Source organism: Corylus avellana, chromosome 2, assembly GCF_965113065.1.
Source record: "Corylus avellana chromosome 2, dhCorAvel1.hap1.2, whole genome shotgun sequence".
In the NCBI taxonomy this organism is placed as follows: Eukaryota; Viridiplantae; Streptophyta; class Magnoliopsida; order Fagales; family Betulaceae; genus Corylus; species Corylus avellana.
This window is the reverse complement of record NC_142491.1, coordinates 22,588,276-22,608,520: the sequence shown is the minus strand read 5'-3', so window position 1 is coordinate 22,608,520 and position 20,245 is coordinate 22,588,276. Positions and strand designations below refer to the sequence as shown.

The 20,245-nt window shown below is 37.2% G+C and overlaps 1 protein-coding gene and 1 pseudogene across 1 annotated transcript; both read left to right on the top strand.

Annotated features, from left to right (window-relative positions):
* The first annotated feature begins 1,469 nt into the window (after nt 1-1,469).
* On the top strand, nt 1,470-2,577 carry LOC132165618 (2-hydroxyisoflavanone dehydratase pseudogene; annotated as a pseudogene).
* A 6,730-nt stretch (nt 2,578-9,307) lies between these two features.
* LOC132167852 (2-hydroxyisoflavanone dehydratase-like) lies at nt 9,308-10,344 on the top strand. The gene has a single exon (XM_059578887.2). The coding sequence runs from the start codon at nt 9,383-9,385 to the stop codon at nt 10,286-10,288; it is 906 nt and encodes a 301-aa protein (XP_059434870.2). The 5' UTR covers nt 9,308-9,382; the 3' UTR covers nt 10,289-10,344.
* The last annotated feature ends 9,901 nt before the right edge of the window (nt 10,345-20,245 follow it).

Sequence of the window (20,245 nt, the reverse complement as noted above, 5' to 3'; positions counted from 1 at the left end):
GTTTCAACAATAACGAGTGAGCTTGTACAGTGTTGAGTTCGACTTCGGGTCGAGCTTAATCGAGCGGGTAGCGAGCGAGCTGTCGAGTGTAATGGCTCATTTACAGCCCTACTGAAAATCTCTAATTTCCCACTTAAGTCCGGTTTTGACTCTTGAGACTTTAAAAAAAAAAATAAAAAAAAAACATAATTTTTTTTTTTTAATTTAACTCTAAATGAGAGGAGCTTTGTCTCGAAATTTTATCATTTAAAGACCCACAACATACCCAAAAATTACCGCAATTCAAAATAGTTAGAGACCTTAGAGGTCCCACATAGTTCCTATGGTTCCGTTTAACCAAAATTCTTATTTTTACCTTTGCTCCTCATAAAAATCATAATTCTTCGGTGTCTAAAATTATGAAACCACTTATATCTTTATCTAATTATTCTCATCTTCTTTCAAGTTAAGTCATTTACCCAATTCAATATAATTTTTTTTAAAAAAAAAAAAAAAAAAAAAATTGCAAATTCTCATCATCTTTTTTCTACCCAATTCACTATAAATCTAGAAAAATTGCAAATTCTCTTTATTTAGGGCTATTTAGCCGTATAAAGCTAAATAGGAGAATATGGCTTTATAAAATATCATTAATATAAAAGTAATTGAATTCTTTTAACAACAATTGTTATACCGACAAGTCATGTCCACTGTTTTTAAGGTTGAACAATGAGGCGAGAATTTCGGTTGGTAATGACTATTAGATGAAACTAACCGTCAGAGATTCAGAAGTCAGAACCCACGTTTTCCATTAAATAATTCTAACACTTGTCCTCACACTCAAAAAAAATTAAATGAGTATCTTCGTGATTGATTCGTGTTAATTATTTTAATTTTTAGGGGTAATTTTGATTACTCATAAAGTTATGCCATTTTTACAAACTTTTTTAATGTTTAAAGTCTCTCACTGTATCAAATTTTAATTTCTTTTTATTTTCTCTTATTTGTTAGAATTTTCAGTTAAATCATAACGGAAAAATATGAAATTATTAAAATACCCTTACTGAAATTACTTATTCCACAATATGTAAAGGAAGGTAAAAAATTGAAGAAAATTAAAGTTCAATACATCAAAGTGAGAGACTTTAAATATTAAGAAAATATTTTTAAAAAACACGTAATTTCATGAGAGTAAGTAAAATTACCCCTAATTTTTATTAATGTTTTTTGGGGCAGAATCGAAATTGAGAAAATATCTGTAATTTTTACTGTTTATATCGTTTCTATGCTGCTCCTAATGGGTAAGGGCACGGTTGATATTACAATTCCATAGACAAAAATACAAATTTAAAATAAATTGTTTGATATTGCGTTTTTAAAAACTTGACGTTTGAAAGCCCAAAATCGAGGTCTCTTTTTTAAAACGCATAACTTTAATGACTAAACGCACAACTTTATTTCCCTTGATCTCTCTCCCACCTAATATATAAAACAAACAAAGAAACCCTCACTCTCAGTCTCACCACAAAAGCCAGAGCACTACTCTTTCCTTCTTTCAATGGCCTCCAGTGACTCAGAAATCACCCACAAGTTCCATTTCTTCGATGTATACAAAGATGGCCATGTGGTGCTACACCGCCCCTTCACTGAGAAAATCCCAGCCTACGATGACCCGCTCACCGGTGTCCGATCAAAAGACGTCATCATCTCATCGGACCCACCGGTATCCGCCCGTATCTTTCTACCCAAATCTGCTGACCCGACCCAGAAACTCCCTCTCCTATTCTACGTGCACGGCGGTGGCTTCTGCATGCAATCCGCTTTCTCTGCCCAGTACCATGATTTCGTCAAGACAATCGTCGCCGAAGCTAATGTCGTCGCCGTCTCGGTCGAGTACGGCCTATTCCCGACCCGACCAATACCCGCTTGTTACGAGGACTCCTGGGCCGGGCTCCAGTGGGTCGCATCCCACAGTAATGGAAACGGACCCGAGCCATGGCTGAACGATCATGCAGATTTTCAACGAGTTTATGTCGGCGGAGATAGTGCCGGAGGGAACATATCACATACTTTGGCGTTTCGGGCCGGGTCTATCGGGTTACCCGGAGTGAAGTTGGTTGGGGCGGTACTGGTTCACCCGTATTTTGGAGGAACGGAAGATGATCACATGTGGCTGTACATGTGTCCGACAAACAGTGGGTTGGAGGATCCTAGGATGAAGCCGAATGCTGGGGATCTAGCCAAGTTGGGGTGCGAGAGGGTGTTGGTTTTTGTGGCTGAGAAGGACCATTTGATGGATCCGGGTAAGCGGTACTACGAAGAATTGAAGAAAAGTGGGTGGGCAGGATCCGTGGAGATTGTAGAGAATTTAGGGGAGGAGCACTGCTTCCATTTGTTCAACCCCAAATATGAAAAGGCTGTGGATTTGATTAAAAAAATCATTTCTTTTGTTAAACAAGATTAGATAGATGCTATTTGGTCTTTAGCTTTGATGGTTTATGTAACCTTCATGAAATAAAAGGTAATTTTCAAATTTCGCAATATAGGAATATATTGTATGTTGCCGAAATTACAATAAAGTTTGTTCTGCTTCGTGTCGGTTTGTTGTATATTTTTGTTGGGACTGTGTCTGGTCGAACGGTCTTCAAGGAGTAGCTCAATCAACTATAAACTATGCCTCATAAAGCAGAAATTACTAGTTCGAATATACCCTCTCTTTTCTTTTTGTGGACATGAAAAAAAGGAATTTGACGATCGATAGCAAGTCTGCTTCAGGAAGGCCAGGAGCCCAAGAATAGCCCTCGATGGCTAAGAAAACCTTGGAGGCTGAAAGGGCTTCCATTGCAGGTGGGTCTGAAGGGCCACAGGCCCACATCCCAACAATTTTTATTTAATTTCAAAACAGTAGAGTTCAACCATGACTAGTGACGACAATCACGTTCTAGGAACAAAGGAAAATAAAAAGAATTTAAGAAGCTAGCTTGGATTATGATTTGAAAATTACTTTCACCACAACTAAAATTATATTCCTTTAGACCATAAAATCAGATTTATTGTATAATTGGCATAAGATAAGAGAAAGACATCAATTCATACCTTACACGTAATTCCATATATAAACCTATGCATCTTTTTTGTTTAAGTGTAACATAATCTGAAAAGAACAAAAGTGTTTGATACTTGTCTGCACGCAAGTATCAAACACTTCTGTTCTTTTCAGATTATGTTCATGTGAGATGTTGGAGCTGCTGGGGTGCTTGTAAAATTTTTGAAAGGAAGACAATGATGGAAATGGAGAGAAATTTATCAATTGAACGTGTGATTGTGTCTCTTTAGGAGTTAAGAAAAATAAAGACTCTTCCTAGGATTTTCCGTAAAGTGTGATTGTGTCTATTTATATTTATATATATACACATCCAACACGAACTAAAAAAAAAAGCATAAAAGACTTGGGGCAACCCAATAATAAGCCCAATAACAAATAGAGTAAACAAAAATAAAAAGAGAATGCATAAAATGCATGAAGCGGCCCCGGTACAAACACCAAGAAAAGTGGTTGCCAATAATGACGGTTAAACAAGGCACAGGCGGAGCATGACTAGCTAGCGCGAGACCCTTCAAATAAAATAAACAAAAATAAAAAGAGAATGCATCAAATGCATGACGGGGCCCCTGTACATACAGTAAGAAAAGTGGTTGCCAATAATGACGGTTAAACAAGCTAGGCACGGGCGAAGCGTAACTAGCTAGCGTGAGACCCTTCAATTCTATCTAAACTCTTAAAGCAGGGAACATGTATAGGGGCATGACCCTCAAGATACCCTTTTAACCCTACTCAAACACTTATTGGGTAACAACTATAGCTGAAACGTAGAAACAAAGAGAAGACGAAAAAAAAAAAAAAAAAAAAAAACAACAACAACAACACAGTGAAGGAAGGTTGGCGCGTGCAAGCCACTTGCTGGTGCATGAAGACCATGCAACAACAATGGTAATCGGGAGGCAGGAGACTAACATCAACGGCGGTATATAACTGAGGGGAGGAACATAGGCATCACGAGCAACGTAAGGCTATCTACGCGGCGGCACGTGTAAGACACGCTCCAGCAAATAGGATCTATTTGTGAGCGCATGTTCGTCAAACAGAGATGAGGCTGGCAGCAATGGAAAGTAGAGAGACCTAGAAGCACAATGGAGTGGTGCGTATGAGGGTGAACCTTCCTAAAGTTAAAAGATCTAATTTTAAAAAACTCAAATCCAAAACTTCAAAAATGAGGTTGGAGGAGGATCCGGTAGCCTGTAGGAGCTAAACGTGAAAAAAAAAAAAAAAAAAAAAAAAAAAAAAAAGAGAGAAAAAGAGAAGATAGATCGTCAAAGGCGATAAATAGAGCCTTAAAAGAGGCAAAAAGCTTGAAAAGTGAGGGGGGCAAGAGAAAGTTGAGAGAGTAGAAAGGGAGGGGGTAGGAGGGGAGCAAAGGAAAGTTTCCCTCCTCCCATGGCAGCATCGTTGAAGGGCTTCTTGGTGTCTTTCTCATTTCAGGTATTGGACATAGAATGACGTGAATGATGCTTTTCTTTACTCATTTTCCATGATTCAGTTAAAAAAAAAAAATTCATGTGTAAAGACACAAAGGACATGAGTGTGAATTAAAACATGAATTCTCACTTTTCACACTCCATGCAATCAAGTAACCAAAACCATTCAATCAAAAAAATTACAATGAAGGACTTGTAGAGCTTGTCATTAACTATCACTTAAAATCCACTACTCAATTGCAAAGTGAAGTGGAATAGAATTCTCTTGATAGTATTAATTTCATAATCAGAATTAGAATTTGTGTATTTAACCTTGTATGTAAAAGACAAAAAGCTCCAAGTACGAGAGCATTGGTTTTCATTTTAACGTGTCAATAGGAATCGGCTATTGATCAAGTGAAAAAATTATAAAGATTGCATGACTTTTATGCTTCACATCTAAGGGTATCAAAAAATACCGAAAAATCGAGACCGAAACTGGAAAACTGGGGAACTGGGAAACTGGGAAATTGGTTCCGATTCTGGTTTTTGACACCCGGTTATAATCGGGTAACTAGGTGCATATATATATATATATATATAGAGAGAGAGAGAGAGAGAGAGAGAGAGAGAGAGAGATTTAGGGGGGGACGGGCAGTGGCCGTGGTCCCCCCAAATTACAAGAAAAAAAAATTTAAGGCAAAAAAAAAAAAAAAATTAAGGTAAAAAAAAAATAATTTAAGGTATTTTTTACTAATTGGTCCCTCCCCAAAAAAGTTTTGGCCCTGGGTCACCCAAATTGAAAGCTGGCTCCGCCCCTCTATATATATATATATATATATTATGCTTCTGCATTTGTGAGACAGCTTATAACACCACTAAAAAAGTAAAGAACAACTATGGAAGTTCTCTTCTCCTGTATCTGTGTTTGTTTCAGCAATTGCATATCTGTTAAATGTTAAGGGAACCTCTAATTATGGTGGAACTCTATCGGGAGTATTAGGACTTTGCTTCTCACCAAAATGGCACTCGTCGACACTTTTTAAATGTACAAAACTTTTGACAAATTAACTTCAGTATGTCAACCATAAAACTTGCTGTAATTAAAAGAACCATTTGTACCAATGAAATGGGTGACATTTAAGATATATTATGATCCAGAGAGAGAGATCTCAAAAATCCTTTTTTATCAAATTGCCTAGCAGCTCTTTTTTCTCTCAACCCATAAAGTGGCACTTCTCGGAGATCTCTTTACAACAAATGTCCATTGTGTTTTATACATATGAAAAAAGCTCTCAATCCATCAATTAACTTTTGGCAAGTATTATGAGCAGTAATTAAATCTTTTGGTCATACAGTAGCAATAGCTTCAATATCAAGTTGGTTATAACAGTGTAATAATAAAAAGTTAATCAGAATAGCAAGAAACAAAGGTTCAAAAAGGGATAGATTCAAGCTAACATCCAAGAAAGCCAAAATGGAGAACCTCTTTGGAGAGATATTTTCGCATCTATGTATTCTCGTAAGGAGTTTGAAGCAAGAGCAAATGGCACTCCATGTTTATGGAGATGTTTGATAAGTCGATTAGCCCCAGGAAATAATAAACAGGAAGAGGAAGGTTAAGTCCCACATTGCTAAAAAATGGAACCCTCCAAGGCATATCCTTTTCATTTAAATCCAAGCCAGCTTATCAATGATATGTTTTGAGTTGAGTCATCAATCATGGGTGTACAGAATAAGCCCAAAATTCATATTTTTTTAAAAACTGGTTACCTGATCCAGATAACTGGAAAACTAGCCGGTTATTGTATAATCGTTAACCGATTCCAATAACCAGAAACCGGTTACCCGGTTCTGTTTTCCAAAATCAATAATTGGGGTACCCTGGTTCCGATTTTTAATTTTGGCCAATTACTGGGTTGACACCCCTATTCATATCCCATGATTAAAAAAAAAAAAAAAAAAACAGGAGAAGTGGAATAGGTGCTAGAGTTTAGGTTTCATTTAAATCTTTTAAGCAATTAGGTGGCCAATCAAATGGTGCTGATGTTTTCTTATTAAAATATTAATCCTTGGTTTTATGGTGTAAAGAAGAAGGGATACTAATTTAGTATTACTAAAAGATTTTAAATTGGAATTCTAATGGATTGGCCATTTAAGTCTTAGTAGAAAACTTTGGAATCTCTGTCTTTCAAGTTTCTTCCTGTGTTTTAACTTTCATTTAATGCTTACCACTTTTTTTTTTTTTTTTTTTTTTGACATGTCCGCCTAAGGAGGGGGAGGGGGATTCGAACTAGTGACCTCCGCTTCATTAAGCGTAGTCCCAACCAATTGAGCTAGCTCTTGGAGACTAATGCTTACCACTTATTTATTCAGTAAGGAATTATAGAGAATTTTATACCATGAACTAATTTTTAGTCTCTCATTTCAAGTCTCCTCTTTAAGTCATAAATTATAAATCCTACCAAGGATATGATAAGGAGTCTTATAGCATTACCTTTAGACTTAAGAGTGGGTCGATCAGTGTCGATAGGGGTATTTTTATCTATCGATTTGTGAAAGTCGGTTAAGTTAGTTAATTAATCTACTTCATATTGAGAATGAATAATTTCGACTTTTTCAGTAAATTGGTTAGTCGATTAAGTTTGTTAATTGTCAATTACAAGTTTTTATTTAAGATTTATCAACTTCCTTATAAAATCAGCATATGCCTTATAAATGAAAATAAAAAGTAAATTCATGGAACACAGACGAAAAGGATAACCACAAATCAACTAGATAAACACAATAAGAAAACTTATCAGATAAAATTTAAAATTCACTTAAAAAATCAGTTAATTGTCGTTTAACTGAACAACAAAAAAAAAAAAAAAAAAAAAAAAAAGGTAAAACACCCAACGCTTACCACGTGGACCTTCCTTCAGAGTTTCATCTCAGCTCTGTAGCTGGCAGTTGTAAATTGTAGTAATATTTGCTTTATTTTTTACATTAATAAAAATAAATAAAAAATAGGGAAAAATATAAAATGACCCCCCAAACTACCAGTCATTTGCAATTTAGCCCCCCAATGTTCAAAATGTAATAAAGTAACCCCCTAAACTACAAACCAGTTACAATTAGGCCACTCCGTTAGTTAGTACCGTCAAAATAAATGAAAGAGTAAAAATGATGTCGTTTTGTTAAGGTAAAGTTACTAAAATGCCCTTTTTAGGGAAAAAAATCAAATTAAAAATAAAAGCTCACTAAACATTGTCGTTTTGCTTTCGAAGAAAAACCCTTGCACGACAACCATATGAGACTTCCGTCCTGCAGTTTCTCACTTCGTCTTCTTCATCAGGAACCCCTCTAGTTCATCACTTCCCTTCTCCTCACAGCTGCCCAACCTTCAGTTAACCTTCTCCTCTCCGGCTCACCGCTCGTCAACTTTGAGGGTTTCTAACGCAGTTGGACTGATGATTCTGGTAATTTGCACATTCTCTCTTTACCCAAACCTGTTTAAAATCTTCACTCAGTGCAAATGCTTCAGTCGCTAAAACATCAAGAGATGGTGTGAAAAGTAAAAATTCCAATTCTCTCTAATGTACCATGGAAGACGCCCAAAAATATAGCCCCTGAAACACCAAAATTACTCGTTTTCCAAATTTCGGAGTCAGAATCCAAAGCTTTTTCCCAATACCCCACCAAATCTCAAAGCTTCAAGCACCAAGAAAGACCCCAATTCACCACTAAGGAACCCAGGAAAAAAAAAAATCGAGCTTTCCAAAACATCAAGATGAGTTTTCTGCAGATTCAGCAAAAAACCTGACCAAAACAAAGACTTTTTCCATGTGGTTATCTTTGTGACAGCCAAAAAGAGAGGTCCCAAATGCTTATCTAACACCGACCCATTAGTTTTTTATGCAGAATTTCTACTATTAGGCAGCCATTAAAGACTGAGAAAAATGGTGATGCCGTGGTGAAAGAGAAAGGAGAAAGCTTTACAATGTTGTTGGCTAACAGTGGAAGAATACGTGACAGTTGGGGTAGGATTGCTGGGCCCATTAAAAAAGGGAGAGATAGAGAGAGAGAGAGAGAGAGAGAGAGAGCGCTTTGTCTTTAAGGAAAGTTTTGGCTGTCTCCATTTTCTCTGCTACAGTTCATCTTCAACCATCATCAAAGTCACCACCACTCTCTTCTGATTCTCCCTCCCCCTCTCTCTCTCTGCATGTGTTAAATGAAGGTTGGGCAGCTGCGTGGAGAAGGGAAGTGACGAACTGGAGCCTGGAGGGGTTCCGGATGAAGAAGACGAAGTGAGAAACTGCTGGACAGAAGTCTGATATGGTTGTCGTGCAAAGGTTTTTTTTGAAAGCAAAACGACAACGTTTAGTGGACATTTTTTTTAATTTATTTTTTTTTTCCTAAAAGGGCATTTTAGTAATTTTACATCAACAAAATAACGTTGTTTTTACTTTTCCATCCATTTTGACGGTGTTGACTAACGGAGTGGCCTAATTGCAACAAGTTGGTAATTTAGGGGACTATTTTATTACATTTTGAACATTGGGGGGCTAAATTGCAAATGGCTAGTAGTTTGGGAGGCCATTTTATATTTTTCCCTAAAAAAATATAAAAAATAGTTTAAAAATATAAAAAAAAAAATATTTCATTAATTCAAAATCTTAAAAAAAATTAAAAATTTTTTTTTTAAAAAAAAAGTGATTTTTGAGATACCATTTTGCTGTAACACGCCATTCCTCTTCTGGTAAGCTTCGCGTGCGTCATTATGATGGATGAAACCACTTTTTCCATAGAAATTCTTAGACTTCTCCGCTTACACAATCAAAATTAAAGTAAACCAAGAAACCCTCACTCTCTCTGCCCAGAAAAGCCTAGAGCTTTGCTTCTTTCAATGGCTTCCAGTGGCTCAGAAATCACCCACAAGTTCCGTTACTTCGATGTATACAAAGACGGCCGTGTGGTGCTACGCCACCCCATCACTGAGAAAATCCCACCCTCCGATGACCCGCTCACCGGTGTCCGATCAAAGGACGTCATCATTTCATCCGAACCCCCGGTGTCCGCCCGTATCTTTCTACCCAAATCTGCTGACACGACCAAGAAACTCCCTCTCCTATTCTACGTGCATGGCGGTGGTTTCTGCAAGCAATCCGCTTTCTCTCGCAAGTACCATAATTTCCTCAACACATTCGTCGCGGAAGCTAATGTCGTCGCCGTCTCAGTCGAGTACGGTCTATTCCCGACCCGACCAATACCCGCTTGCTACGAGGACTCGTGGGCCGGGCTCCAGTGGGTGGCATCCCATAGTAATGGGAAAGGACCCGAGCCGTGGTTGAACGATCATGCCGATTTTCAACGAGTTTTTGTTGCGGGAGATAGCGCCGGAGGGAACATATCGCATACTCTGTTGGTTCGGGTAGGGTCGATCGGGTTACCCGGAGTGAAGGTGGTTGGGGCGGTTCTGGTTCACCCATATTTTGGAGGTACAGAATTTGATCAAATGTGGCTGTACATGTGTCCAACCAATAGCGGGTTGGAGGATCCTAGGATGAGTCCGAATGCAGGGGATTTAGCCAAGTTGGGGTGTGAGAGGGTGTTGGTTTTTGTGGCGGAGAATGACGATTTGATGGATCCGGGTAAACGGTACTATGAAGAATTGAAGAAAAGTGGGTGGGCAGGATCCGTGGAGATTGTAGAGAATTCAGGGGAGAAGCACTGCTTCCATTTGCTCAATCTCAAGTATGAAAAGGCTGTGGATTTGATTAAAAAGTTGGTTTCTTTTGTTAAACAAGAGTAGGTATATAGCTAGCGTGGATGGTTTGGGTAATTCATAAAATAAAATGTAATTTTCAAATTTCGGAGATATAGGAATATAAATATATTGTATGTTTGCAAAAATTACAAAGAAGTTTCTTCTGCTTGGCTTTGTCTCTTGAAGAGCTCACCAAACTAATTTTATTGCCATTTGTTCTGATTGAAGCAGATTTTCAATTTTATTTCATTTGTTTTTATTTCCTGGTTCTAGACGTTAGTCCTGTTGTAATAAGTTTGGGGTTTTCTTCTGTAATTTGGAAGCACTTGTGTCTTTGGTGCTACCATCTCTCCTCTTCCCTGTTACATCTGATATTGCTAACCTCAATCTTCAAACTGAGGAATATAATGGACAAAGCCAACTTCATGTGGGCGAAGGGAAAGGTTTGGAAATTAAACATCTTAATTGTTAACACAGTTTTCGGTCATTAGTGTTTAATGATAACTCACTCACGCAAGCTTGATAATGGTGATAGACCCAATCACGGAAATGAACTAAGAAGAGTGGAGAAGATAAATTTTTTTGAATATTCTTGGTATTTTTATTGAATGAATTTCCCTTTTATATACACACCAATTACACTGTCAAAGACCCCTTCTTGCCACACTATCCTACGGCTCTTGGTGATCCTTTCTTAGGGATTCATGCCAAACATGTTTGGCCAGGGTGGTGACTTGTGGGTCGTCGGGGCTGACTCGGTATGGCCCCACAGGGGTTGGCCCACCCATCGTGCGAAGGGAGACAGCAACCGTGCCTCCGGTAACATTGATCATGTTGATTGGATGTGTCACTGTTGTGCAAGAATATACGCCTCTCGTGATGTGATTGCTGCTTCTACTTGAGTCAGGAGTTCGATGGGAGAAGCATTGTGCTTCTTACAGCCCTTACGTACAGTTTGTTGTATCCGAGAGGTGGTTCGTCACGGCGGGCTTACTTCCTCTCTCGAGGTTGGTTCGCCATGAATGGGCCGGGCCTGGCACAGTGATTTTTGAAGTTCGTCGGAGACGTACCTTGGTGAGGTCCATCATTACGGGTTTGCCACAGTGGGATGGTTTGTCTGACAACCCGTATGGTTTGACAACTATCTTTTTTGCGAGCTTAGCACGATCCTACCTTTAATCCGAGGTTCACAACCCATTCACGGAAGTTAGATTTTTTTAATATTCTTGGTATTTTTATTGAATGAATTTCCCTTTTATACACGCACCAATTACACGGTCAAAGACCCCTTTTTGCCACACTATCCTACGGCTCTTGGCGATCCTTTCTTGGGGATTCGTGCCGAACATGTTTGGCCAGGGTGGTGACTCATGGGTCGTCGAGTCTGACTTGGTATGGGCCCTGCAGGGGTTGGCCCACCCATCGTGCGAAGGGAGATGGCTCCCGTGCCTTCGGCAGCATAGATTATGTGTCACTGTTGTGCAAGGACATACGCCTCTTGTGATGTGATTGTTGCTTCTGCTTGAGTCAGGAGTTTAGTGGGAGAAGCATTGTGCTTCTTACAGCCCTTACATACGGTTTGTTGTATCCGAGGGGTGGTTCGTCACGGCGTGCACGATCCTACCTTTAATCCGAGGTTCGCAACCCATTCATGGAAGTGAATTACAGTAATTATCGATTTTCTCCCCAATATTTATTCATTCAAATTAATTTATCTCCATACCTCTTTTCTTTTACACAATCTGCTTCATGTTCCTCGCATTCAAAAGAATCTTACTCTTTCTCAATTTCATCGTGATATCAATGTGTTGTTTGAGTTTCACCCTTCCACAAAAAAAAAAAAAAAAAAAAAAAAAAAAAAAAATCCGGTAACTGTGAAAAGAAGCTGATAACTTTTTCTTGGCGTTTCTATTGCACCTAAAATACCAATGTCAGGAATTTAATTTTCTCGTCTCAAAGTGAAACGCTGAGAAATTTAGTGGCTTTTTCTTTTCTTTCTTTCTTTCTTCTTTTTTTTTTTTTTTGGGAAAATTTCAAAAAGCCCCCTGAACTTCCAGCCAATTTGAAGAACCCCCCCTGAATTTTCAAAACTCTCATTTAGGCCCCCTGAACTTTGGTTTTCTCTCACTTTGGACCCTTTAACATTAAACTACGTCGTTTTGTGTCCTAAAATTACAATACCTACCCAGCCCAAAACGACGTAGTTTAATGTTAAAAGGGTCCAAAGTGAGAGAAAATGAAAGTTCAGGAGGCCTAAATGAGAGTTTTGAAAATTCAGGAGGGGTTTTTCAAATTGGCTGGAAGTTCAGGGGAGCTTTCTGAAGTTTCCCCTTTTTTTTTTTAAGAAAAAAAAAAAAAAACAGGTATATTTTGAAAATAATTTAAAAAGTAGTTATACGGTCTACAGCAGACACTTGAAAAAATAATAGATAATTAAATAATAATCAACCATCATGTTTAAGAACTATCTAATATGTGTAACTATTACATAACTAAGATGAGCATGCATATGCTAATAGTATATTACTACTTTTTTTTTTATTATTATTATTTTTTAATAGTATATTACTACATTTTTCTTCTTTTTTTTTTACACTTTAGTTTGTAAATTTTTATTTTTTACCCTATTGGGTTCAAATTCTATCACAAATTGTACTTGACTTACGTGAAAAGACCAACTTAGTACATTCGTTCGGTTAGCCCAAACTAACTGAATGTCATGTGTCGTCACATACAAATGTCACGTGTCCTAAAAAAATAAAAACAATCAAGAATAATAATAATAATTAAAAAAAATTAAAAAACTAAACCCTTAAAAAAAAAAAAATTTGAAAATCTATGGGGTGGTCGGGCCACCCCATTTTGGCCATTGGCTGAGCCACCCCTTGCGGCCGGTCTGGGGGTGGCCAAACTACCTACAAAGGCCTTGGGGACCCAATGGCCCAAATGGGGGTGGCCGCCCACCCCCATTGGCCAAAATGGGGTGGCCTGGCCACCCCATAATTTTTAAATTTTTTTTTAGTGTTTAGTTTTTTAATTATTTTTATTTTTTAGAACACGTGGCATTTCTATGTAATGACACGTGTGACGAAATCCAATGGAGGTACTAAGTTGATCTTTCCCCATAAGCCAGGTACCATTTGTTATAGAACTTGAACCCATGTGTGAAAAAATAAAAATGTGTAAACGTAAATACTAAAAAGGTAATTAACCCTTATAATTAAGGCCTCCACCATTTGTCATGCTTGTTAGTTAAGCAAAAGCCATGCACTTCCTTTTCATTTGTCTCATTCGAGTTAATATTCACAATTGTATAGGGACCTTATAACACTCTGAAATTAATTAATTAGTAATTAACTCGAAATTTCTCTCTAAACTTATTTACCAAGGAAATAAGCACAGTAGATTACCCCTACTCTTCAAAATCATAATACTAAATAGCATGAATAAATGATTTTTTTTTTTTTTTTTACTATTCTATCACTATCAATCGTAATCACCAAAGCCTATACTAAGGACCATTACATAAATTGAAAGAGAAATGCTTACATCGGAGGTAATCAAAATAATTAATTAAGAGAAATGCTATGGGTACCGATGAATAAACTTTACATCATTCTAGTACTCATCTCTTGGTAAAAGATTTGATAACCTTATCATTTCTCAAATTGAAATCCTTACATTGTACACATTATTATTATGAATATACCTATATTAAACATTAACACACAAATTAAACAAATCTAAAAATATTAAAGTCTATAGCTTTATCTAAAAGTACTAATTATCATCAACAACCTGCGAAATCCTACAATGAGACTTCAATCCATTATCGGATCAATGTCATTATACCAAATAGTCGCATCAGCCTTGAGGCCCTCCTTACTCAAATCCTAGCTGACTCCTCTACAAAAAAAACATATTTTACAGGTAGAAAAGATAAAGCGTAAGTCCACGACTTAGTGAGTTAGTATATGAAAAAATATGTCATCGTAGAGTGAACTCCGAAAGTTTGTAACAAATTATTAAATTACATGCAATATTATGCAATAGGATTCTTGTCAGAACAAAAAAGTAGAAAATCACACTAATGCATTATAAAGTGAGGGTTGCACATTTTTTACCCTCTTACGGTGAGGTGAATAAGTCATAACCATTCACATATATTCTACTTGTATCCTTTACTCTCTTTCAATGAGATGTGCACTTCCTCTAAAGTATTTTTGATACAACACCAGTGTCCCGAAGAGGTATAATGGCTAACCATCACTAGTGGCACAACCAAGTCAGACCTTGGGTGATCCATACTAGTAGTGATGTTGTGTAACGACCTTGATGGGCAAATCAATTAACTGGTAATTGACCACATGGTTCGTCTCCCAACCCTATCCCCCACGGGACAAGATTCATGGGTCACAACCTCTCGTAAGCGAAAGACCTCAGCGAAAGACTTTAAAACTATAGGAATAGAGAGAAATAATGAAATAATCACACATTCATACACTAGAGTAAACATAATTTCTCATAATATAAAAGTAGTCACCAAATGTATTGGTCATCAAACCATCATCAAGATAAAAGGTTACATCCCATAACATAATTGTCTTACAAATGATCAACAGATCAAATCCTAACTGTAAGCAAAGATAAATAGATAATAATCTCGATCATGTCTACCCAGGTAGTTCCTCTGTCATCCCACATGGACTCCAACCAAACTAAGTCTATATCCTCAAAAATGACTCGGATCAGGTCATGCGCAGTCACACATGTCCGGCCCATAGGCATCCTCGTCTATGCTAGCTAAACCGTGCAATTATTCGTAATGGAGGGAGAAAAACATAAAATAAAGGCGGTAAATCTAAAGACTTAGTGAATGTTAACACAAATAATATCCATATCAGATTAGTGATGAACTCTATTTTATAAAGTATGGAACAATTCCATCATGACAATTTTTCATGGGTGTGATATAAATATATGATATATGCATGTGATAAAGAATAACAGTGATAGTTCAACAATATGGTCTACCCGAAATATTACTTCTTCTCAGCAGGGTTGACACTGTCCCAAGAGACCTGTAATACAACACCGATGCCCCGGATATTGTACGCTAACGTACATCCCAGTAGCAGCACGACCGAGTCCGACCTCGGGTGGCCCACACCACTAATGATGTTCGTCTAGTAGTAACTGCCCATTAAGACTGCGCCAGTCACGAAACAACCATTGAATTCAATGCCCTTATAACACATGCACATTTGACCACAAAGTTAACATGTATAGTAAGTCCATGGCCATTATTCCGCACGTATCGGTGTACAATGTCATACGATAAAATTAATCTTGTCCGTATTTTACATACATGCCTTTTTTACAAGTCTCACTTTCATTAACATGTTCAGCACAACGTTTTTTCACAAAAAGCTAGAGTTCGTGTGCAATAAAGTGTATATCGTGAGAGTTGCAAATATATGTTTTGGTTCACAAAATAGACGTGCAATGTGGAAAAATAAATAGTGAGCATTATGTGAGTTAAAACTCACCTAGGTCGAACAAAGTCTCCGAATATTCCTCCAAATGGTTTGGGTTCTCCAAATCTCTAGAAAACTTTCTATTAGTCCTAAGTCTAACTTAAAACAACCCTAGAACATGAAACATGAGCTATTGGACGGCTGGCCAAAATAGCGTTCCCGAGAATGCTTCTAACCGTACGTCTGGGCTCGAGGTTGTACGTCTGCACAGAAGGTTTTCAGGTGGAACTTCATTTTGTCCATACATCCTCCTATCCTCCCAAACCAATTTCAAAGGTTGCCAAAAGGCTTTCTAAGGCTTCCTATCTCAAAATAAGGTCTCCATGCACACGAAAACATGTTCGATAAAGGTAAAACACTAATCCGCCAAGATTAGAGCATAACCTAGCTAGAAACTCAAAACAACAACTAAGCTAGTCTAATCAACCGTTGAAAGAACATAACAACATAGAAAGAAAAGTTAAGCGTAGAGGGTTACCTCTTAGAAGTAACTTCAAGAACCTCCTCTCCTTCTTCACAAAAACTCACAAGAACACACACTCACAAAGTTTTGGGAGCTTGGGGGCGAAAATGGGTGTGAGAGGTTGAAGGTAAGGAGGGTATTTATAGGTAAGAAAAAGCAGATGGCGCTACCAACTATTCTCAAAAGTAGTGGACATCCAGTACTATTGGGGTGTATTTTCAGTACTATTTGCGCAGTGGCCTAAAGGTTGTAGTGTACGTCCATGTATTATCCAGATGTTTTCCAAAAAGCAGCTTACGTTCGGGTGGTCCACAGGCATACGTCCTTGTACTTTTTGTAGGCATACATACGGTGGTCCCCCCGCATACGCCCTCTACTAACGACAGGAGCATACGTTCGGTACTGATTGGTGTACGTCTGGCCAAAAAGTCCAAAATACATAAAATGCCCTTCCAGCTGTTCCTAATGGCTCAAAACCCAAATTAACCCTCTAATTAAGCTACCTAAGCTTAATTAATTATTTGAGTCACTACATGTTGCAAGGTGTGACATCATCCATGGATGGCTGTGTTGGTCATTCTGATGAATGGATCTAGGGTAACATAAAATCTACTAATCATTTTATTTTACATGCATGCACTATTATAATTCACACGATGTTCGGGGAAGTAGAAAGTCTTTTTTGAAAATAAAATAAGGATAAGGGAAGCTAAATTGCTCCCCATATTTTTTGGTAGCACTATACCTTTCCCTTATGGAAGGCAAATGGAATATGTTGCAGGTATGGTTTTGAGGGATTTCCCCTGCATTTATGCCAGGAGAAAAAGTTTAGGAAATTTACTGATAGTACTCTAATTGTAAAGGTCTCCCTAGAAATAAGCAATTTGTTGTTGCTAGCTTAAGTACATAAGTCGAATGAGAATAACTTTAATCAAGTTATAGTGTAAATTGAGTGTGTTGCATCATTAAATAGGAAGCAGACACCTAAGCTTGAAACTCCAAAAAATAATATAATCCTTCATACTAAATAATTGTATTTCTCGTAACAAAATACCATATAGACAAAATACATATTGACAAAACTATCGGAGCCACCGTCTTGGTTAGTTTTGGAGACTCACAGTGTCTAGGGCTCGGAGGTAGATGGGGTGTTCGGTGGTGTGTGGTGGGCGTTGGGTAACCTCTTGCCCAAACATCTAGCATTTTTGTTATGCTTCCTATTTTGTGTCTATTACAAAGTTTTAAAGATGCATGGACAAGTTTTTGTACATATTTCCTTAAATAGAGCAAGAATATTTTTAAAGAGCTTTAAACTCACTTTGAATCTCTTAAGTTTGCATGCTAGCATGTTTTCTTACGTGACATGTGCCCATTAGCAGCCTAGGATGAGATGTATCAGACCCTAGTTTCGGGATAGAAGCATAAAACCATATTTGGGCCTTTAGCCGACAGTTTTCACTCTCTGGCCGAACGCTCACCCCCGAGCCTGAGCATTCACCCAAAGAGCAAAGCATTCACCTAGAAACCCAAATATGTGAGATTAGGGTTGTTAACGGCCCTTTTCGTTAGTTAGAACCTATTGTGTTACTCGAAGACTTCTCTAGTACTGCTTATAACGATATGTCGTATTTCGTTATAGTATTGGATTTGTGATGCCAGAGGGACTCCAGCGAGCGCACGAGGTAAGTAGACACTTACAACTGTTTTTCTTAAAAATGTAAGATATGTCAACTCACTAAGCACTCGTATTATATGAGCATGCCTATTTTTGCATAAGTTGGTAACTATTTTAATAATTGGTTGATAAAATGCATCGTATGACATGATACATCAGTACGTGTGGTATAATGGCCATAGGATTACGATATAAATTTGATTCGATGGTCAAATGTGTGTGGATGTGATATAGGTCTTAGATCCAATGATTATTCATTATTAGTAGTGTGGGCCACTCGAGGTCAGACTCGGTAGAACTGCTAGTATTATGAACGGTAGCGTACAATGGTTGGAGCACTGACATTTTATTACAAGTCCCTTGAGACAGCGCCAACCCTACTAAGAATTGGTAATATCTCGAGTAGACCATACATGATAGTTATGACTCAATAAAGCATTAGTTTTCTGCATTAAAACTCTTAAGCGTTGCCGCTGGAAGTATATGTATTCTTTTAAACGAAACAATATTTTATGGTGTATTAACAAAGACAACATCATTTGTCAAACCTTTGTCAAAATGCACGTTTAATTATGCTTAATAATAATTGGCTCATATCGTAGTCTATTGTAAGGTTTACTTACTAAGTCTTTAAACTTATGTGGTTATTACATCTTGTAAGAAACCTCTTATAGGAAGAGGAGAGTGGCGAGGTTGCCACTACGGATTTATTTAAGCTAGAAATCTTCATGTTGTCACCATGTTTGATCAGGTTATTTGTATTTCTATTAGTTGCTCCATGTTTATGTTTTGACGATAATGTATGGTTCCTTTATGGTTATTATATTTCTCAGATTTAGTTCACTTTCCTATGCATTAACTCTGATTATGCTTAAAGGGGCGATTCCCTAGTTAGCTACCAATTAATTATATTTGGATAATTGCCAGTAATCTTACCAGACTGGTTAGGGCCAGATTTGGGGGCATTGCAATTGTGATAATAAAAATGCTATCAAGATAACCACAATGATGCATTTCATGAGAACATGAAATATATTGAGAATGATTGTCATTTCATTTGTCATCATATTTAGCATGGCGCTCTACATTTACAAGATTAGGGTCCCTATTATTTTTATTTTTTTTTATAGAAAAAATAGTAGATTTTCAAATTACGTGATTTTGACTATTTTTAGGTATTGAAATGTTTGAAAAATGTCATATATTAAAAAAAATATGGTATGTTACAGTTGAAAATTGAGTAAATTTTCATCAGGTTTTTGCTCTCTAGGTTGCTTTGAGCCAAAAATTATTTTTTGATTTTATGAAGAAGAAGCATTTCTATAAAAGTGAAGATGAAGCCTTATGAGAAAAAAAATCAATTTTGATTATCTTGATAACATTCTACTTCTTTTTTTTTTTTTTTTTTTTGGAAAGAAATACATTCCAATTTCATTGATAATAATCACGAGCATAAAACTCTTATATTGCAGGAGCACAAAGCCCTGAAAATGCAAATTATAGCCGAAGCTATAAGAATACAACATCACATAAAACCTCCGCTAACCTATGACTAGTTATCAGTTGAAATAACAGATCTGCATAAGACAGACGCAATCCAATACATAGGTAGCGCAAATTCCTCCTCGACCCAAAAGCCAGGATGAAGTTCACGTCCACAACTCGAAGGTTTGGACTAAAATTCACATCCACGACCTAAAAGATCTGGACCAAAAATCAGTTCACATCTAAGCAGGCAGATCGAGTGGTCAAGCCTTATTACAAAACAGAAGCAAGAAAACCTAAATAAAACATGGGCAAAGTAAAGAGGCAGGGCCTTATTACAAGCAAATAACATGAATGAAATGCATACAAGAAAAAAACATGAACAAAGACAATATGAGGGAAAAAAAAACAAATGGGAACAGGCACACGCAGCGGGGATGCCGATTATGCACTCGTCGGAAACTGACACCAAAGGGGAACAATGGAAGCTCGACGTGGTGGGTAACATTGTTCAATCATTTTGATGCTTAAAAATGATTTAAATTACGTAATTTAATAATCTATAATTTTAAAGAAATTACGAGAAATCTTTGTCCACATTTACACTCCGTTGCTTGAACCTTTTGATTTCTTCCCCAAGGTGTCTTTTTATGATCTGATCAAACTCAAGATGGTTTCTACCTAACCACATTGAGTATGAGAGATGATATAATATATTGATATTTAATGTCCTTTTTAATATCATATTTTATAATACTTACGTACAAAATATTATAATAATTTTCTTAGAATATTCTCATAATATTCTATATTTTAGTTACGGTAGAGTCCAATCTTAATTA